We start from the raw sequence: 15,024 nt of genomic DNA, 5'->3' as shown, positions 1-15,024 counted from the left end.
GGTCTTATAAAGAAAATTACTTCATCTACCTGCTAAATACATGGTAACCTTCTACCACAAGGAGTTGTCTCCATGACAAACAATTGGAAGAAGTTAAATTAAAAAGCTTAGATTCTGCAGATCAAGTGGAGTCTGAAGAACTTACTTGTCCTTATATAAGCTGAAAACTCCATTTGCATGAATAAGGTCATAAGTCCGAGGGTAGGTAGAGAGGGCTTCACACCTGAATTTGGAAGATGAAACAAACAATAAGAGACTTGAAAAACAAGAAAAAGTAAGGAAAGGTCAAGATAGCAAATTCACAAGATACCAGAATCTCCCCTACCCTTATAAAGCAAAAGCATTAAAAAAACATCAGCACCAACTGAGAAGGGTTGGCTCATAGTGTTGCAATTTTAGCATCACGAACAGAAGAAATCATGCAAAAGACTTCCTATAAGGTCAAACCTCGAGCTATCTCCGATATATATGCAAAGAGGGGGATTTAGAGTTGAATACAAGCTCAAACAGAACTGTAATCCTGTCACGCTATTACCGTCAACTGAGAATGCTGAGACATGCAACCTGGGGGTTGGAAATAGTATCTTCCATGTCATATAAAAGGACTATATAAAGTAGTGATCATGATTGAAAGTCAAACCAGACTAATGCCCTTTGCCAGAGTCCTGAAAGAAAACTACATAGGTATATGAATATGAAAAGATGGTGGCATCTAAAGTCTTCCCCATCCTGGGAAATTCTATGTCCCTCTAGTCTCAAAATCAGTAAAAGGGCATGTCCTGACTACTGTTATGCAGTAACAAGTTCAAACATATGCTGGCTGAGTCCCTGAGGTGTTTAACTAGCAAATTATTATCTTTGTTCTGCTTTTGGCAGCATGAGCCGGCCTACCAAATGTATAGCTCTACCCATTCTGAGCTCAACAGGTACTAAATGTTATGTTTATATTTGTGGGACATGCAATGAAGATGCATCCTCCTATACATCAAATATCAAGAAGCAGCAACTACTCAACAAGTAAAATCAAAATAAACTGCAATTACAAATATCATTAACTGGAAGATACAAGACCTTTGTTTCAATGAGAAGTGAGTGGGAAACATATAAGAAGCAAAAAGGTAGTTATGATTTGACAATTTTAACCTATGCATAGTCACAGAGAGAGAAGCTACTCTGCTTGCTAAACCTATCTAAGAATTTAAACTTGGACAGTATCTGATGCAACTCCAACAAAGTAAGAAGACAAAGAGAACGAACCATCTCTCAAAATAAACTTAACAGTCAGACCAATGGATTGTACATCTTCTTGTCTCCACAACATTCTTTTCTTTACTATTCTTTTACAACTTACCATCTAGAATTAATGAAAAGAAAGTGGAACTGATGCTAGAGACCAATGATAAAAGATAAGAGAGCTTCATATAGTTACCAGTCATGGTATATGCCAATCAGGCCTCGTTCATATAATACGCCAAGAGTGTCGCTTTCAGCTTTAGTTGGCATAACATTCATAACCCACAGCTTAGGTGACTCTAGCGCTGCAGCAAAACTTCCTAGGCCAGCATTCATATCTAGTATATTGCGATACCTCCCAGTGTCAAGGAACTTGTTAACTCTCTTATAAGCTTTCACATGCTTTTTCCACAACTTGTTGTCCTCCTGGAATGAGTCAACAGAGACTCCAGGAACAGATCCACTTGCTATTCTTGGAGGAGTAGCATTAAGTCTCTCAGGATATGGCTTGAGCTCTCCACCAGCAACTTCAACAGAATTGGTTGTTTCAGGATACGGAGTTACACATGCCTCCATCTTCTTATACCTATAGCAATATAATGGTTTCATATCACGTAATCAGATGGAGACCAAAAACTTCAACATCAAAGTCATAGAGAACTCAAAATCGTCAGATTCCCATTTATAGTCGAAAAGTAACGCAATTCAGTACTTTTAATAAGCATTATTGTACTCATATTTTATAGCAAACATTTTGTGGTTTTCAACATCTCACATTCACTATAAGAAAGGAATGAAACGATTTGGTATGGAACAGCAAGTGCTTGTAGGAATATGGCATGCTTGGTCATAGAAGATGAAAGGCATAGGACACGGCAACAAAATATAAGGATAAACAATATTATAAAAGAACTTATGATATCCCGTTTGACTACTAAACATACCACATCATAAACAAACATCACTGCCACTCAAAATCTTAAGAGCAAAGACTTTACCTAAAGAGACTGACAAAAATCATAAAAAGGGTCCTCTATAATAACTTCAATTATGCTTGCCATTACAGGTTTGTGCATCCATTGAATAATACAATAAAGGATAAGAAAATCCCCATTTATTTGGCCATTTGAAACTGCAATTTTGATGAATAACATTATAAGGCGCAAGAAGTTACCAGACATTTTCTGACTTCGAGGATTCACATAGAGTTACACGAGAATCTCGTTCACTGCAGTACTCATTGTTTACTCGTTTTCTCCATATTGCTATCTCACCTTTCTCATATTTCTTTTCCCAGCAGAGAAGTTCAGCTATCTCTTCAATCATTCTTTGTTCCTCTTCCAGCTCCTCTTTAGGTCGTTGCCATGCTTGATAATTAGTCCGCCAGTTGATGGGAGGACCTGAAAGTATCCAGTACCCCCCTGGTCTGAGCACGCGATCCACTTCCATCATGTACATTCCACCTTAAAAGAGTAGCTCAGAAGTTATCAGGAAAATAATAAAAGATAATTGAAGGAAGAACGTAATTAAAAAAATCCAAAATACAAAAACAGCCAATAGAGTAAATTTCCAATCCTCACCAGCGTCCACATGCACTATCTTCTTTCAGAATAAGACTTATCAAAACCAAAAACACATTGCTTACTCCTAAAGTTCCTTCTCTAACACCAAGGGGGGGACCCAAAAAAGGAAAAAGAAAGATATGCTTTGCATGTAGATGCACGTTACGAAAGTTGATGACCAGGTACAAATGTATGTTTAAGTACAATACAAGTATAAATATGACAAGTAAAATATCTTATTTGACTTGCAAGGTTTCGAGAATGAGACTAAGAAATGTGTATTCTTTAATTAAGGGGAACGTATGCTTATTAGCATAGGCCAGTTTTCATTGGAAAGTTTAAAGTGAATTGTTTTGGCAATCCAAATTGGAAAGGGATAATCAATCTAGGATTATCCTGGGTTGGCAATTGGTACTGGAAAATGGTTGCTAAATTACCAAAAAAGCATGCATCACAAATACAAGAAAAGATGTGCCTAATAAAAGCTTGTGTTTAGCATATCTCTTTTGAGGATGACTTGAGCTAAGTTGATTACTAGTAGGAGTCTACTATAAGAATATTGTATATCCATTCCGCTCTACTCCAGTCTATTTTTTCTAATATTAAGTTATTTGTGTTTCAAGGTAAATAAGGGTTTCTTCAGAAGAAGAGGTTCTCTAAATATCATATTTACCCTACACTAACAGACAAATCTTTTCACCAAGCGAAAAAGATCCACAAATACCAGATCTAATAAAAATGTAACAACAAAAACTAAGTCTTAATACCAATTAGTTTGTAATGCCAAGGTATCATATACACGCAAAAGAAGAGCCTAGAATACTAAACGAAAAGCACATATGCCTAACAAGATAGGTGGCATCTTTCTAGTGGAGCAATCCCCTGTCTTATCAGATTTCTAATTAGACTAAAAGACCGCGGAGAACGAAAAGATCCAGAAAAAGATGCTCACCATTTGCAGCCCATTGAATCAAACATCGTGAACAATGAGCCATATCAAAGGCCCTTGATGGAAATGGCAATTTTATGGTTCCAAGTACACCAATAACTGCTGGCACACCTCTTTCCAAAGCAAATTGTACTTGAGCTTCATGTGAATCTCTTGGTGCAAATGACATGGCTATAACATTCTTCTTGAAAAGGTATGCACCCCAACTTGCAACCTAAGATGCCATATGCCATTGGTCAAACATTAAGAGATTGAATTGGGGTAGAAACATAAATCATTATGATGGAAACAGCAATAAAAGTAAAAGCTTTAACATCGCAAAAGAAGAGGAAACCAAGAAAATAATGCAAAATTGTACAAACTACCAGCTGTCATGAAAATGAATCTTAATTGATATTGTAAACGTAAAGTATTCAACCAAAGAGTACAACTATCAGATAGATAATGCAAAGAAAAAGCAGCAGCTAAATCATCTGAACCGGGAGTAAGTGCATACAGATTAGAGCAGTAAAGACGGCTAGTAAAGAGACAAGAATATATTGACAAGCTTCTACTCACCCCACAACCGGTATCCAATGCAGTTCGAACTGTACCATTGTCCATTGGGATCACAGAAGCAAGTTGGTCAATATATGCATCTGCCCCATGTGGGAATTGAGTTCCACCACCTGGAAATCTAAATAAATTCCCTTCATATTGGACCCAGTTTTGCACTGCCTTCTCAACTGTTAAATTTTTATGTGGTGCATTTGCAAAGGGTACGTAATCACGACTCTTCGGCCATTGAAAAGGAGTCACATATCCTTTTGGGGCTGGAATAAGACAATGCAGCTTCTCTTCCTCTGGAGGACAATGTCTCTCTCTGTAGTTCATATTTTCTCTAGGAAATGTCATTGCTCGCATCTGATCATGACACGGTGTGTAATCAACATATTGCTCACCACAAGGCTCAAACTGCTTGACTTCTAGCTTGGGATCATCAACCGTACCACTTTGATCACCATGATGAGTTTCATATTCTAGATTGGAGAGGATGCTGCAGTCCTCTGCCTTCCTTGTCATCTGAAGAGCTATGCTGTCTCCCTTCCCAAAACCACTTCTTTGCCATGCTCCTAGAAGATAGAAAAAACAACAAAGTCCAACTACAACAAATATTGGCAACGGACCTCGGCTTCTGTTCTCTCCTGGATTTCCTTTTATTGCCATGATTGATCTGGAATTGTATTATAGATTTCAGATGATATGGAAACAATGAGAGAAAAAAATGCTCAATAGTTTTCATGGAAAGTAATCATTAAGGATGTGGATGAAGAGTCTGTTGACAACCCCATCAACCATTTTTTTAGGTAACCGAGAAATCCCCAAGGATTAATGGTGCATGGTTCGAAACTCGATGGATAATAAGCCCGTCCCTGTACCTTCTCATATCAACAAACAAATTTTGGTTTGAGAAATACAATCAGGTAAGAAGTAATTCTCAGACCATTGTTTAACACTGACATAATCAAGGCGTGCGAGTTTTTAAATTACCAAGATTTTAACACTGACATAATCAAGGCGTGCGAGTTTTTAAATTACCAAGATTCAACTTCCACTGCATTTTAAGGTGAAAGGTGTTATCAGTCACAGTTAATGATTAGTGCTGCACTTGCCACTACATCATGAGCATACCCCTCGTCCCTCTATTTGTTATTTTTCTATGGAGATACTGCCCCTCTTCTTGTCTGCATAACAAAATGTAACTTGCGTGCAGTGCAGCCTACACCTTCTGCCCTCACTAGATATATGACATCTTGCCGAGTTCCTTACTTATTGTGCCATTTAATAGAGGTGTTTATAGAAGACCAATAATTCACATTTTCACCAAACAACATCTCATTGTAAGCAACTGTCACACGCGCTCTACCTCCCGCAACCTTGCTAACCCGTAAGCCTTAATATGAAAGCACTTGCATGTTGTCAAGACAACAAACATCCTAATATATACAAGTAAAAAAGGGAAGTAATAAACAAGTAAATCTGCTTGATTTGCAGTTTCAAATAGATGTCAATGTAACTATATAACTCATAAGAGGGGAAAAAAAAAACAAAGGGTTCCAATTTAGTATATTCAATAATACTAACACTATGTTATTCCACTTCAGACGTTTTTTTATCATCCAATTACCCAACGTCATATATAAATCAAGAAATAACAATTGTTTCTTCTATATCAGAACTAATTAAAAGATCTCAACAGCAACATTCACATGACGAGCACAAAAGAAAGAACCGAAAACAAGTTTTGTCCTAATTCCTGAAATACTATGAAACAACTGCTACTTAGGAAACAGAATTTTCTTGCAAGAATTGACCGAGTATTTAGTAATTTAATGAATAAGCACCCACAAGAGTTTATATCTCTTATCAGCACAAAAAGAAGAAGAAGAAGAAAATACACACATAGAGAGAGAAAATAAACAGAAATCAACATGAAGAATACGTACTGAGAATAGAAATCTTACGGATCTCAAAAAACAGGATTTTGCGGTTCCAATAGGATCAGAGCATAGTTCGATTATTTACGGCGTACTAATAGAGTACAAAGTTGTTGATCGGAAGTTACAGTAATAAGGATGTTGTTCGTTAGAATGAGCAAGGGGGCTGAGAGAAAAGGGAAAGAAAGGGGGGAAAAGGAGAGAATTGGCAAAGATTTTAGTTCGTGAGAGTCGTACGTATACAACAACATTCGACATTATAACTTACAAAGACAAATCCGATGTTTTCAATAAAACAGGGGAGTTGGAGTAATTTAGGCCTCGGATTATTACTAGGCTGGCTTTTTTAAGGAAAAAGAATCAAATATACCATCTCCCAACCCAGATGGGATTCGTTGTGGACTAGGACGAGCATTTATTTTCATCTGCGTGTCTGGAAAGTGAAAAAAATGTTATAAGTATAAAACAATTGGGTACGACGAATAATGTTATTCTGAAAAATATTTTGCTCAAAATTTTTCCTTTTACCATTTACTGTTCAGTATTTGGTTCCTTGATTGTTGAATATATTTTTTTAAAGAAAATTATGTTTAGCTAAAAGAAGAAAATGGATTCCGTTACCTATGAGATAAATATATTTTTTAACAATTTAATTAAGTTAATCATCGAAGACAAACTAAAATCTACTAGAGTCCTATTTTTTATAAATAAAAATTTCAATAGGGAGTAAAGTCATAGTCTTTCGTTTATCGCTGATTTAACATTAAACCGGGTTTACATCTTCAAAGATGCAACTGAAATTAATGTACAATATTATGAAAAATTTCAGTTGCGAGTATAATGTGGGAGACAAGTTTTGCAGGTGAGCATATAATATAACTTGTTGCTAAGGAATAAGCAAAAATAGATTACATCTTCATCTTTTTTCTTTTCCCTATCAATAATTCCTAGTAAACTGCATCTTCGTTTAGTTGTATTATCTGTGGAACAATTTTTGACATAAATGAAAATGCCTACAGGTAGCTAAAGGCTTGAGTAAAAGAACGTGAGTGTTCTATTTTTCATCCCAATTTGCCAATTTCAAAGAACCAAAAATGCATACACTATAAAGTAAACGAAAATATAATCCACAAAAAGGTGCAACTTCCTGGTAATACATAGGAAGCTTCCGAGTGACCTGCACTTTGATATATTTTCTCAGCTCGTGGAGAGCATCCATCCGAGAGATTTTCCGACAAGAAAAAAGTTGGTTGAGATACGGGATGATAGGGCGGGCGGCCGATAATGTCGGATGAACATAGATGACAGTAAGTTCAATTCCACGTTAAAATCCTCCCGAACAAAATTATGCAGAAGACCTTTTTTCTTGATTAATCATGACCTATAATAGTAAGTTTATAGAACTTTCTGCCCTCATCCCCAACCCCAGAAAAAATGGAAAAAACAAAACTCAGTTGACATCTTGAGTAATTATATCTGAAGACAGCATGTTCGGAGGTGTGGGGATGAAAGTTCTCGACTCACCAGCTATATACTTCTCAATAGTAATCCAAAGTACATTCAGAGTCATCTGAAGTTCGGACTGTCCTATTAACAGATGGCTCATGCCATGAGTTGCTATTCGAAGATCCATGTAGCTTGCCCTCTACTATCAAACGTGAGAGTTCATTGGTATCATGTTGTACTCTCCCAGTAATCTCCAAGCACAAGCCATTACTCGGGCCTTTCTTATTATTCTTCGCCTTGGGAGTTTTCCTGGGACCTGGATCCACAAAGACGGGCTGTACTTTCAGGTTTGGATTAGGTCTAATGCGGGTTGCTTCTTTTTCCCCTGCTGGTCTGAGTAGAATTCCATTATGCAGTTCTTCCGAAGCCTCGTCTTTATTTATAAGAACCTGCAGAATATAGATCAAGAAAGGCGTTGTAGTTACGATATTAGGATGAGCTCCAAGAAACCAACAGGTGTTCTCCAGGTTATTACAAAAGTCAAACCTGAAACAATAGACTGCTTCCCCAACCAAAATTTTCAATGAATCACATAAGCGAGAAAGAATGTTTACATTGTTGAGGTGTTGGATCAGGCATCTAAAAATGCTCCTTGAATACAAGAAAGTAATAACACTGCAACAAGTGACTATTGCATCGTACACACACAGTCAGAAAATGGGGATGACAAAAACAGTGAGGTCGAAGAAGTTTCCAACTTTTTTAGACTATCAACGAGCAGATGGTGGAAATAGCATGAGCACCAATTGCCGTAATAACGGATCAATACTCAAATGCAACTTGTGACCACATTCAATGGCATTTTCTGATATGGGCTTTGAAACTCACGTTAGAATTTGGTTAAAAGTCAAGCCAGATTTTTTATATGCAATCTCTATCAACATGTTAATAAATTATGAGCTATGCTGCAGCACATTTGCATAAAGAAAAGATAGGAACCAACAGTCAAAAGCCAAAAGAACAAACTAGTTTGTCCTGATGATTGAAAAGGCAAGATTAAAGATATGCGCAAAAGAACAAGAAGATAAGAACCACTTTCCCACCCTCCATGCTAAAGACAAAGAACGAAGAGCAAAGAAAGAAAGAAAGGAAAAAAGAACAAAAGAGAGAGGGAATAAGATGCGAGCACATATCCTCCTTAATAGCAATGAAAGAAAAACCTTGCGGCCAACTAGGTCAAATGTCATTATGACTCTATTTCGTTTAGCACGTTCAGCCTCTTCTATCTCCTCTTTCTTTTTCCTCAGAAGTTCCTTTTCCTGTTAAAAGGGGAGGAAAAGAAGGATAACGAACATAAGTCAGTGTCATCATAGAAGCCAAGTCTTGCAAAGTGAAATGTTCTCACAAACGTGCACTGTACCTCCTTCGACAACCAGCTATTTCCCTCAAACTCATAGTAGTCACTTTGGTCATCGATAACAGTCGTACGTGCTGCGGAGTTCCGATCATAGTCAACTAGCCTCTTTGCATAGGCCTCAGCTTCTGCCTCAGCATCGGAAATTGGAACTGGGCCTTCATTTAATCCAGCATATGAGCTTCCTTCCCTTAGCACAAGTGCACCACAAAAGTTGCAAGGCCCTTCACCTTCCTGTTCACAGACTATCTTTCCACAAGATAGACAATTGCTAATCAGCCTGTGTCGACGGGCTTGGCATGAGCATGGCTTCCCCTGTTGATATACAATGGACCCTTTTGCAGCCTCAGCAAGCGAAACAACTTTGTCAGATTTTTTCTTTCTAGAGTTTCTTTGACTTGCTTGGGGTTGAGGTGCAGTTGTTGTTGTTGTCGTAGAGTTTCCTTGACTTCCTCTTTGTATGTTTCGTCCATTTGATGTCCCAGCTGTGCTCTGACTTTCCTGCTTACTTGAGGCTTTACTTTCTTTCGGTGCTCGCACTTGTTTTTTAGTTCCAGCTGCCAGACTATCACCTGAAGGGGGCTTTACATATGCTTGCAATTTGGAAGCAGAAGTACCTTGACTAGTGTGGTATATATCTGAATGACCTCTCCGTCTCAAATATTCATTCGTCACACTTCTTCCAGCTTCCTGACCTATGATATTCTATAGAAGATTCAGAAAGAAAATATGTCAGTATATGCACCAACAACAGTCAAATGGTACCAATAACAAAAAACACCAAACACAATCTTAATCGCCATGGCCATCTGCAGAGAAGATCTTACCGAATTCACGTGATGATACATGAGATCAAGATTTAATAATCACTAATAAGTATCAATGTGAGAAAGGTCTAAGCAGTTCCCAAATCGTTTTCAAATACCAAATGAAAAAGTAGTCTTTTACTTTCTAACTGGAGGAACGGAATGCTACACTAGAAAGACTCACCAAAGTAGCTCCGTTTTATTAATCTACACATTCTCTAAATATCAAGAAGACTTAACGACATACATACAAGAAAAAACAAATTACTCGTATCAATAAGCATAAGGCATCAATTTGATAAATGGTTAAAATGAACTGAGGCCATTTTGACTTTTCATCCTCTCAGCAACTAAATATTTCAGAAACAATAGCGGCAGCACCTCTTGGATTTATAATACAGAATTTGACTGCTGTCTTCAAAATATAGATGCTTATAGAAATAGCCATAACATTGGAACTTGTACGGATTTTAGTTGCCACGTAAAAGCAAATATTACAAATGTGAAAATGTTTAGAAGAGAGCATAGTTGCTTTATTACTCAGGAATATTCATATAGCGCTGTTACAGCCTATAGGCAAAAAGCACCAAGGTATGCTCGAGCTTTAAGTGGAAAGCATAATAACAAACTGATCTTCGGTGAAAAAAGTACTAGATGAAGGAAAAACAAAGGTTTATAATGTAAAATGAAGTATCTTTCAACAGAAATAAAGTTATATGAGAAAACGAATTGAGAAAGAAAGCAATCTTAATCAATGTATAAAGGGCAGCCTGGTGCAATAATCTCTCACTGAGCGGATTCTGAGGAAATGCCAGACTACATCGGGTCTATGTACGCCGACTTATCTTACATATCTACAAGAGGCTACGCTGACTTATCTTACATATCTACAAGAGGCTACGCCGACTTATCTTACATATCTACAAGAGACTACATCCAATGCTCGAACAGATGACCTCATGGTCACATGGTGGCATCATTTGCCATAAGCGCCAAGGCTCCCCTTTAAGTAAAAACAATGTCAATCAAGCTCAAAAATAATTTTAATTTTTTATCAAGCTAGATTCAGTTCTACTTTCAGAAAATACTTTTAATTGAAGCTAAATTTCTACTATTCTACACCTAAATCACCAACAATTCCGCAATCATTCTTTAACAATCGTTTTGCCAGCTCTATCTATTATTTAGTACCACCTTTTCAACACTGAGCTAATGTCCGTCATAAATTTAACTTCAAAAAAAAAAAAATCAAAGTTCATCACAAAATAAAAAAAAAAAAAAAAATCCAACAGGATTCAAATCAGGTTTTCAATGTGTACACTGGGATCAAAACTTACACATAGATAAATTATCCCTTTGAATCTAACATGAGACCCCCTTGATCGTAAATGTCTATAGGTGCAGACCAAAATTAGTCATATACCCCTACCCTCAATTATGGACTTTATACTAAATACAAAACCCAAATTACCATAGCAATATGCTCATCAAAACTGGAAGCAAGAAAATCAGCATAGAAATTATAAAAACCAGATATATGGATGGAGGGAGAGATTACATCAAGATATTCTTTAGCATCGAGAGGAGGAGCAAGCTCGCAATAGGAGACGAGCCCAGATATAATCTCAGCGTCTAAATCAAGACCAGTCTCTATCTTGTTACATAGCTCCAGTAATGCTCTTTCTAGCCATTGCCCTGACGATTCCATTCTTTCGATTTCTCTTCTCTATTTCTGAGTTCCTGCCTCACCACCGCATTAAATACCTCCCCTGTCGCTAGTCGCTCCCAATTTTGTTGGTCCATCTTAATAGTATATGTTAATGCAATTAACCACTTTCAAGTTTCGGTTTATTCACTTTAGCACCCTGATTTTGGGGGAAATTTTCTAAAACAAATATTTTGTGGGAGAATTACATGTAAAAATTGTATGGGGTAGCCACTATTTAAAGTGGTATTTACTTTTTATCCAGCATTTTTAATGCTCAGCAAAAGTAGCCACTAGTTTATTAAAATTAATATGAAAGGACGTTGTTACCCTTTCCTTCACAAACGGAAATACACTGGTATCACAGGTTGGATAGATACGCCATTTTCAGATTCTCTTTCTGGGCTATTCTCTCTGCATATTCATCTTCCATTCCCAACCTCCGTTTTCTTTCTTTTTCTTTATCGTCTTCTTCCTGTATATTTTGCTTTGTCTTTGTCGTTGAAAATTGACTCCTTTTTTATGATCTCAGAAAAGCTATGCCAGAGTATGTAGTTAATGGAGAATGGGAGATTGAGTCAAAGGAAAATACAAGGCCTCCAATTTCAAAAGTTAAGGACACTTGGTCCTGAACTTAGAATTACAAGTTCAAAAGTAAAGGACACTTGGTCCTAAACTTAGACTAACAAGCTCAAAAGTTAAGGACAATAGGTCCTGAACATACAGTTACAAGTTCAAAAGTTAAGGACAATAGGTCTTGAAGTCCTGAACTTAGACTAACAAGCTCAAAAATTAAGGACAATAGGTCCTGAACTTAGGCTAAGAAGCCCAAAAGTTAAGGACAATAGGTCCTGAACACAGACTAACAAGCTCAAAAGTTAAGGACAATAGGTCCTGAACTTAGACTAACAAGCTCAAAAGTTAAGGACACTTGGTCCTGAACTTACAGTTACAAGTTCAAAAGTTAAGGAGAGTTGGTCCTGAACTTAGACTAACAAGCTCAAAAGTTAAGGACAATAGGTCCTGAACTTAGACTTACAAGTTCAAAAGTTAAGGACAAGTAGTCCTTAACTTAGAGTTACAAGCACAGAACTTAAGGACAGGTAGTCCTAAACTTCGAGTTCCAAGTTCAAAAGTTAAGGACATGTAGTCCTGAAGTCCTGAACTTAGAGTTGCAAGTTCAAAAGTTAAGGACATGTAGTCCTGAAGTCCTGAACTTAGAGTTGCAAGTTCAAAAGTTAATGACACTTGGTCCTGAACTTTATGAGCAGAAGGGTGTTTTCCTCCGGGTAGGTAAAGTTTATTAAAGCAGTGGCTAAAGACTAAAGATATTTTAAACAGTGGCTTAAAAGTAAATACATGTATTAGTAGTGGCTAACCGTGCACTTCCCCCGAATTACATCCCTTGTCACTTGGCCCAGCAACCCATCAGAAAATGGCCCGCGTTTGAAGCCCTTACCCAGTGTAGCCCAAGTTATACATAACCTGAAAATTACTTTTCACGAGTTAGCCCACCCCTTTTTTCTTCGTTCCCGCTTTTTTCTTCGTTCTTCTTCTTCTTCTTCTTCCCGTGTCAGCCTTTGCACCACAAAATTTCTCTACTATTGTTATTCTCCTTCAATTCTTTTCCGGATTCCAATGGTTAACTAAGGATTTAAAAAATAAAAGTCACTATTACAGGTGGTTCGATGATTCGATTTCAGAAATTGAGTTTTCCGATTTGTTAGTTGTTTGGAATGGGTGTTGCCCCAATTGATTGGAATCATCAAGATGAGTTCAAAACTTAAATTTCAAGTGATTTGGAGTAGATTTAGGCTATATTTGAGTTAAATTTCAGAGGATGCCCAAGGAAGAAGAAGAACACGTGAAGCTCCATTGATAGGATTCATTTGTATAATAATGTATAATATTGTATAAATAGTGTATAAACACCACTTATACACTATTATATACAAGGTTGATATATTATTCACAGGTGTTTGGTGAATTTCTCGCATTTTCTTCTTCTTCTTCTTCTTCTTCTTCTTCTTCTTCTTCTTCTTCTTCTTCTTATACACCTATATACATAGTGTATCAAGAATATTTTCACTCTGTGATTATACATCTTTATACACTTTTATACAACTATATACATAATGTACCTCTTTGTATAAAAGTGTATAACATTGTATAAAAGTGTATAAGCATCTCTGACGAAATTTTTGTACGATTTTCACTTGCAATTCTTGTATAAAACTAGTCCAAATCTCCAGCAAATAACTTCAAACTTTGTATACAACCTACTTAGACTATTTCTAATTAGTTCAAACAATACCCTCTCCAAATTTCTCACAAAATCATAATCGAAATTTAACAAGATTAGCATTAAAGGAGATGAGATTTTAGGTTTCTCGCGTCTGTTTTTGCGTTTTGTAGTTGTGATAGGTATGTATAAACCTGAAGATATACAAAATCAAAAAAAATCGGAGAAGTATTGGTTATGGAAGAAGGCACGAATGAGTGTTAACTGAGCGTCTCGATCAATGGTTACACTAAAAATGGGGAACTGATTTTTGTTTTTATTTTTGTTTGCATATGATTCTTTTTTATTAATTAAATTAAATATTTATGGGTGAAAAATGAGGAGAGAGCTACAATAGGGGTATGTAGGAATAAATGAGGTTGTTATAATTAGAAGGAATGGGAAAAGAAAAGATCTTATTGATATTTGGCTACATATTTGCAAACTTGTAATTGGGCTAAAATAGTGTAAGGTCAACTTATGGAGTGCATTATTCCGTAATTTGAACATATTTTGTGCTTTAGGAGAAGCGGATCAATTTTTTTGAATATATGGATTATCAATTGTAGAAAAGACAGCTTAGTAGGTTCTAAATAAAGTAGTTACATGTATTAAGTAGATATTTTAACACAAATAAGTACATAATTTTGGCTAACGCTATCGAGTTCTATCGAACTTGTAACTAGAACTCTAGCTTCGCTCCTAATTGTTAGAGTTAACTTTTTTACATGAGTAAAACACTTTCTTGCAATCAAACATCTTGTTGTTGGGGTTCCAACTCCACCTTGTATTCCCCACCCTATCTCCCTACGTATGAAAAGACAAACCAAAAATACTCTTTATTGTGTGCCAATATAGTTCATCTTATTAAGAACAAAAGACTTCCTTACTCCCAATAGTGGTGGCAAAGTAGGGGTGTTCATCAAAAATAGAAAATCTGAACCAAATCGACACAAAAATTGATAATATTTTGGTTTGATTTGGTTTTGATTTTGAATTTAAAACCGATCACATTTGATTTGGTTTTAGTTTTAGGCAAAAATATAATTGAAAAAATCAAACCAAACCGACTATAGAAATAATTTTTTAAAACTTTATTATTATACATACTGATGGTAGGCTAGAAACTCGTGTTTTAGTCGTAGTATTGC

At 36.4% G+C, this 15,024-nt stretch overlaps 2 protein-coding genes across 3 annotated transcripts in view; both read right to left on the bottom strand.

Moving 5' to 3' along the window:
• Window positions 1–6,627, bottom strand: part of LOC109223809 (probable methyltransferase PMT2) — an 8,469-nt gene extending 1,842 nt beyond the window's left edge. Inside the window, exons 1-6 of one of the 2 annotated variants that reach the window (XM_019388246.1) lie at window positions 6,231–6,627; window positions 4,303–4,957; window positions 3,748–3,958; window positions 2,408–2,696; window positions 1,430–1,819; window positions 146–223 (exon numbers count right to left, since the gene is read on the bottom strand). In XM_019388246.1, coding sequence (XP_019243791.1) covers window positions 146–223; window positions 1,430–1,819; window positions 2,408–2,696; window positions 3,748–3,958; window positions 4,303–4,950 — 1,616 coding nt within the window. In that variant the 5' untranslated portion in view covers window positions 4,951–4,957; window positions 6,231–6,627. The remainder of the gene's footprint in view (window positions 1–145; window positions 224–1,429; window positions 1,820–2,407; window positions 2,697–3,747; window positions 3,959–4,302; window positions 4,958–6,230) is intronic. The other variant, XM_019388245.1, reaches the window with a different exon arrangement.
• LOC109223808 (activating signal cointegrator 1) lies at window positions 7,253–11,665 on the bottom strand. Its single transcript, XM_019388244.1, has 4 exons — window positions 11,446–11,665; window positions 9,088–9,786; window positions 8,888–8,986; window positions 7,253–8,116 (listed from the first exon to the last, which is right to left on the bottom strand). The coding sequence occupies exons 1-4, from the start codon at window positions 11,593–11,595 to the stop codon at window positions 7,760–7,762; spliced, it is 1,305 nt and encodes a 434-aa protein (XP_019243789.1). The 5' UTR covers window positions 11,596–11,665; the 3' UTR covers window positions 7,253–7,759.

The sequence above is a fragment of the Nicotiana attenuata genome, chromosome 3 (genome assembly GCF_001879085.1).
Source record: "Nicotiana attenuata strain UT chromosome 3, NIATTr2, whole genome shotgun sequence".
NCBI lineage: Eukaryota > Viridiplantae > Streptophyta > Magnoliopsida > Solanales > Solanaceae > Nicotiana > Nicotiana attenuata.
Note: the sequence above shows the minus strand (reverse complement) of the source record. Positions and strands in the feature narration are given on the sequence as shown.

Bases quoted from the DNA above. Each gene is read 5' to 3' on its own strand.
- LOC109223808 (XM_019388244.1), bottom strand. From the start codon at position 11,595: ATGGAATCGTCAGGGCAATGGCTAGAAAGAGCATTACTGGAGCTATGT. The intron at 9,787-11,445 runs GTAATCTCTCCC...AATCTTCTATAG, and splicing joins ATGCTAAAGAATATCTTGAT to AATATCATAGGTCAGGAAGC. The intron at 8,987-9,087 runs GTACAGTGCACG...CCCTTTTAACAG, and splicing joins ATAGCTGGTTGTCGAAGGAG to GAAAAGGAACTTCTGAGGAA.